This window comes from Humulus lupulus, chromosome 9, assembly GCF_963169125.1.
Source record: "Humulus lupulus chromosome 9, drHumLupu1.1, whole genome shotgun sequence".
Lineage (NCBI taxonomy): Eukaryota > Viridiplantae > Streptophyta > Magnoliopsida > Rosales > Cannabaceae > Humulus > Humulus lupulus.
The window spans coordinates 69,378,704-69,383,655 of record NC_084801.1 but is presented as its reverse complement, the minus strand read 5'-3'; the positions used below and the strand labels follow the sequence as shown (position 1 = coordinate 69,383,655).

The 4,952-nt window shown below is 32.7% G+C and overlaps 1 protein-coding gene across 1 annotated transcript; it reads right to left on the bottom strand.

The window, feature by feature from the left end:
• Positions 1-1,069: 1,069 nt before the first annotated feature.
• On the bottom strand, positions 1,070-1,862 carry LOC133801844 (chromatin-remodeling ATPase INO80-like). The gene is made up of 2 exons (XM_062240078.1): positions 1,402-1,862; positions 1,070-1,298 (listed from the first exon to the last, which is right to left on the bottom strand). The coding sequence occupies exons 1-2, from the start codon at positions 1,609-1,611 to the stop codon at positions 1,125-1,127; spliced, it is 384 nt and encodes a 127-aa protein (XP_062096062.1). The 5' UTR covers positions 1,612-1,862; the 3' UTR covers positions 1,070-1,124.
• Positions 1,863-4,952: the final 3,090 nt, after the last annotated feature.

The following is a 4,952-nucleotide window of genomic DNA, read 5'->3' as shown; positions in this document are numbered from 1 at the left end:
ACATGGTAACTACCAGACCGACCACTAAAAGAAAACTTTTTAACAGAAGTCAATCAAATACATCATATAAACAATGAAGCATTCTTCAGTAACAATGATACGGTATTAAATATGGAAGAGTGAGTAAAGAGAATCAAAATTCTACTCTGCTAATACCATTAAAACCAAACACATAAAACACTATCTCTAAGAGAAACACATAAAACACTGTCTCTAAGAATCATTATTAATTATTCATTTATTTTTATTTCTGATTAAAAAAAATACAAAACATAGGGAATTTATATATAATTATTAATATATATATGTGATGAATTTTCTAAGAATATAGTCACGGGTCTGGTCTTATAGCAATGATATATAAAGTAATCCATGGTCAAATTTAATGAACAAGTTTAATGAAAAGAAAGGCAAACATACATGCATGGAACAACCTGCATACTAAATTCTGAGTAAGCCATTAATAGCAGAATTAACACAGATTAAATAATACTAGTCTGTGCTCTGACTAAATCATTGGTAGCAGAAGCAACACAGATTAAATTAAATAATACTAATGTAGTCACGATGATGAACAATAAGTTTTAAAGATACATAAAATATGCTTTCCAAGTCTTCAATAGCCATTAGTTCCATAACCACCACAACTATACATGCAATTTTTATAAGAAGCACGGTACAAATTCTAAACTTTTGTACAAGGAATTGAATAAGAGCTTCCAGAATCCTTCATAGTAAAGAGGAAGAAACTAAGAAAAACACCAATTTGAATAAATAATTAAAAAGAAGGATCACAGTTGCATCTTATTTTCCTAATTCGGATTAAAAGTAACCAAGTTTGGTAAAATCTAAAAAAGAAAAAATAAGTTCAGCCTTCTGTGGGAACTAATAATGTGTTTCCCAGCCTTCCTCAGGACTTGTAAAAAACCAGCAACCAAAAAGTAGTGGAAACGTGACATGGATGTAAGGTGATATGGAAATAAGTTCTACAATGCTATTCATTTTCATTTTTATTTTATTTTATGTTAAACTATATACAGGGGAGATGGGTGAGGACATGTGGGGGATGGAGCTTATTTGAAAAGAATAATAACAATACAAGAGATTTTGCATAGTTATGTATATTAAAACAAAGCAGCTATAAAAAGAACCTTGAATATTATAGGATTGCGACCTCCTGAGTAGTGTACATCCTCCAATTCCCCAAAGGGGGCAGGCAAAAGGGCGATGGGAATCTCACCAAAGAAGAGATATGTGCTTCCCTCACTCCTTTCGAATAACTCTGGATGATTACAGACCTGGCACCACACAGTAAAAAATAAATAAAAATTAGCTTCCTCACTTGATTGCTTGTAGCAATTAAATTAATTTCAGGAAAGGAGGTGGAAAAGCATAGCTTACCTTCCTTAGCTGAATGACAATATTCATTAAATTAAGGAGTTTTTTGTCATTAAGTTGTCCACGATTGTTTTCAAATAACTCAGAAAGAGATATCTTGTTCTTGATAGCTCGATAAAAAGCTTGTTGTCGTGAACTCAATTTGCAGTGCACTGTGATCTCTGTTTTCCTGGTAAGCTCTGAAACTACATCTGTTTTAACTCGACGTAGCATGAAAGGTTTTAATATTGAATGCTGTGAGAAGAATCAAAAGCACAATACAAGTCAGAAATCAATTTTTAGATGTATTCACTCGTACATTTAAAGGCAACAATGATTGCATCAGCTCTTCATTAACAATATGTAAACACTAATAGCAGCAATATTAACAAAGCCTATTTCTCAAAAAAAAAAAAAAAAAGCCTAAAGCTAGAAGAGACCTAAATGGTAAAAGCAAAAAAATACCCTCACAGACCTCACCAAGGTCTCAAGCTCACGAAAAGTTGATACGTCAACACATGATTTGAGGCAGCACATTTCTAATGTTAGCATTGTAAGTTAAAGCAATTGAATAATGTTGCATAAAAGAGAATCTTTGAAGATAAAGAAGAATCTAGGGAGGTGTTGTGGGAGAAGATCAGATTTTGGGTTACTATGTGTGTGTTCAAAGTAAAAGAGTTCAAAGACATCTTCTCAGATAATGTTCGGAATTGGCAGTGTATTTAGTAATATGTTTCTAAAGTTCTTATCTTTCCTTTTGAATGGTTCTGCCTTCTCTAAATTAGAGTCTGGCTTAGTTTTGGTTCTGTTAGTTTCAGGAGTTTGTTTACATTTCTTCCTGTTTTTGCTATAGATTTCTCAATAGCTTGCTCCTATACCAGACTCTATATTTCAATATTTCCATAATCTCCTTTCTAGATTATTATCAGTCACAATATAAGCTGTAATTGTAAAACTATGTTATGCATTTTCTTGTTTATAATAACAAAATTTTATTGAAGAATTCAAATAAGAAGAACAGCTGGGAATTGAAGCTAATTCAGAGAATGATTATGATAACTAAAATGTAATAAAAGCCAAGAGAAGACAGAAGAATCAACAACATTGTAAGAATAAAATAGAATAGTACTTGAAACAGGAGTAGTTTAGAAATATATTATTAAAATGATATCTAGACACCAGATGAAATTGATGATGGTTCCACTATAACAGCTAACAAAACAGTTGCTCAACATCAAAATTTTAGCATATCTAGAAACTGTAGCTGCTTCAACCTCTCCACACATAATTAAAGATGCCAAAAATTATCAAATAGAACATAAGAAATTCAAATTTAATAATTCAATATTTCTGCAAATTTAAACATAAAAGGAATTACTAAGCACAGAGTTTAAACCCGTCCAACAGCTAAAAGATTTGGTATATGTGCTCATAATCACAATTGGTGGAGGGAGAAGAACAAAAATTATTCCCATACTTCCCACTTTACAGGCACCATAATCAGCTCTAAACATAAAACTCCAAACAAGCTGGACTGTTTTGTTAAATGGGTAATCACATGCATGTAGAGCAAATTAACAACAATGCAGAACACACAAAATCTTATATGTCTGTGTTAGTGAAAAAGAGAAATTATTTACCACTTTCTACTTGAGTGAGAATTTGTGTCTGCATACAATCAAAACCTAGAACTACCCAATGAGCTCAAGGCCAAAATAATGAAGGAAATCAACCCTGAAAAGCAAGAGCAGAAACAACACAAACTAGGGATCCAAATGCATATTCCCTGATGCTAACAAATGATGCATTGCATGATAGCCTTGGTTGAGGATCAAAATGTTGGATAAGCCTACACAGTTTTAGGCTTGGTTAAAAAAAAAATGGACCTTGCAACACTATCACAGATCAATGGGACACAGTTTTGGGCACAAAAGAAGAATTTCTAAGGAATGCAACAGCTACATTACAGGACTATTTTCTATTCTTATAAGAAAGGAGAGGACCAAAATACTAGTTACAAAGACCCGTTACCAATTATAAATAATATGATACATAGATATATATATGATGTAAATAGCATCCCCTTACGCTATGCAGTCATCAAGGTGTTTGAGCAGAGGGAGGAAGTTCTCATTGACAACATTCATATTTGGAGAATAAAAATTTGTAGAGATCTGCACAAGGATAGACAACATCAAATCATTTTGTAATGATAAGAACCGAATAGTTTAGTATAATACACTGTCCAAGTTTTGAATCCAACAAAATGCAGTTCAGTTTATATTTCAATAATCAGCTCTCCAATTAAACTTTAAAGACTGGACACTAAGACTAATCTGACAAATTCAACTTTTACACTAAAAAAATTCAAGCAAAGAAAATGTTAGATAGTTAAAATGCATTACTAAATTATATTCATATTTCATTACATGCATTTAAAAAAATCCAAACAGAAAAAATTACAAGAGGTATCATTATCAGAGCCTACCAACCTGTTAAAATGAGCTTAATTTATAAGGTTTTAAGAATGGTCTATTTTTCCCAACCCAACAACCAAAAAAATATTTTAAACCATTCAAAAGATTCTGGAAAAAAATAATTATTTTTGGTATAAATCACCAAAACAAAATACAAGCAAGAGACCCAAGTACCCAACAGCCTTACCTTGAAAATTACCATAATGCTTCAAACGTCATGAACAAGAGCTAAAGCTAGTCCCTAAACACCCTAACAAGCTTTTCAACCTGAAATAATACATTCAAACAATGTGTTCATGCACTAATTGACCAATGAGTCAAAATAGTACCAAAAGTTACTAGTGCACTTACAGTTTCTTGTGTACAAACTCTCAAGATTTCAGTAATGCATGTCTCTGCTGCTTTACGAACATCTGATGATTTATCCTGGATGAAAATTTCATAAAGTCATAACCAGAAACAATGGAAAGGGAACTGGCATCATGATTCTTACATCTCTATGCACATTATTGTTAGCATGGAAATATTCTAGCTATGCAAACAAGTAAAAAGAATATTTCACTGTTTTTGACAAGTCAGAATTACCGTCAGAGCAGAGGAAGCTGGCTTTAGTAGCTGTACAGCATCAAGAAATTTAGTTAACCCAGATAGTTGTTTTGACAACCACTAAAAAAGATCTTTGCGCCCTTCCGCACCAAGTTTTGCATCTGTCCAAGCTGCAGCAATGTAAGGAACCTGCAAGGAGTATACAATCATGCCACCTGAGACAAAAAAACTAAACTGCTTCCACAGCGTAGAGCAAAAAAAAAAACTTACCATTTTATCAAGATGAACAGCAGAGAGCCAAGAATCTAAAGTATTCAATGTGCATTCCCTCATATGCTTTTTATTGTCACCTAAACATTTCAAAACATCCGCTAAAATGCCCTGAAAGAAATCAATACACTCACATTCAAATTTAAAGAGTACACTACATAAAATTAGCGATCATGAATTAGAAATCAACCTTGCTTGCTTTCTCAACAGCTGGACCCATTGCACATGCAACATTGCCAATGCATGTCAATGTTGCCATGACTAAATTTTTGTTGTTGTAAC

Coding starts and splice junctions, on each gene's coding strand:
- LOC133801844 (XM_062240078.1), bottom strand. CDS start 1,611: ATGCTACGTCGAGTTAAAACAGATGTAGTTTCAGAGCTTACCAGGAAA. Junction 1,299..1,401: donor TTGTCATTCAGCTAAGGAAG/GTAAGCTATGCT, acceptor GTGTGGTGCCAG/GTCTGTAATCATCCAGAGTT.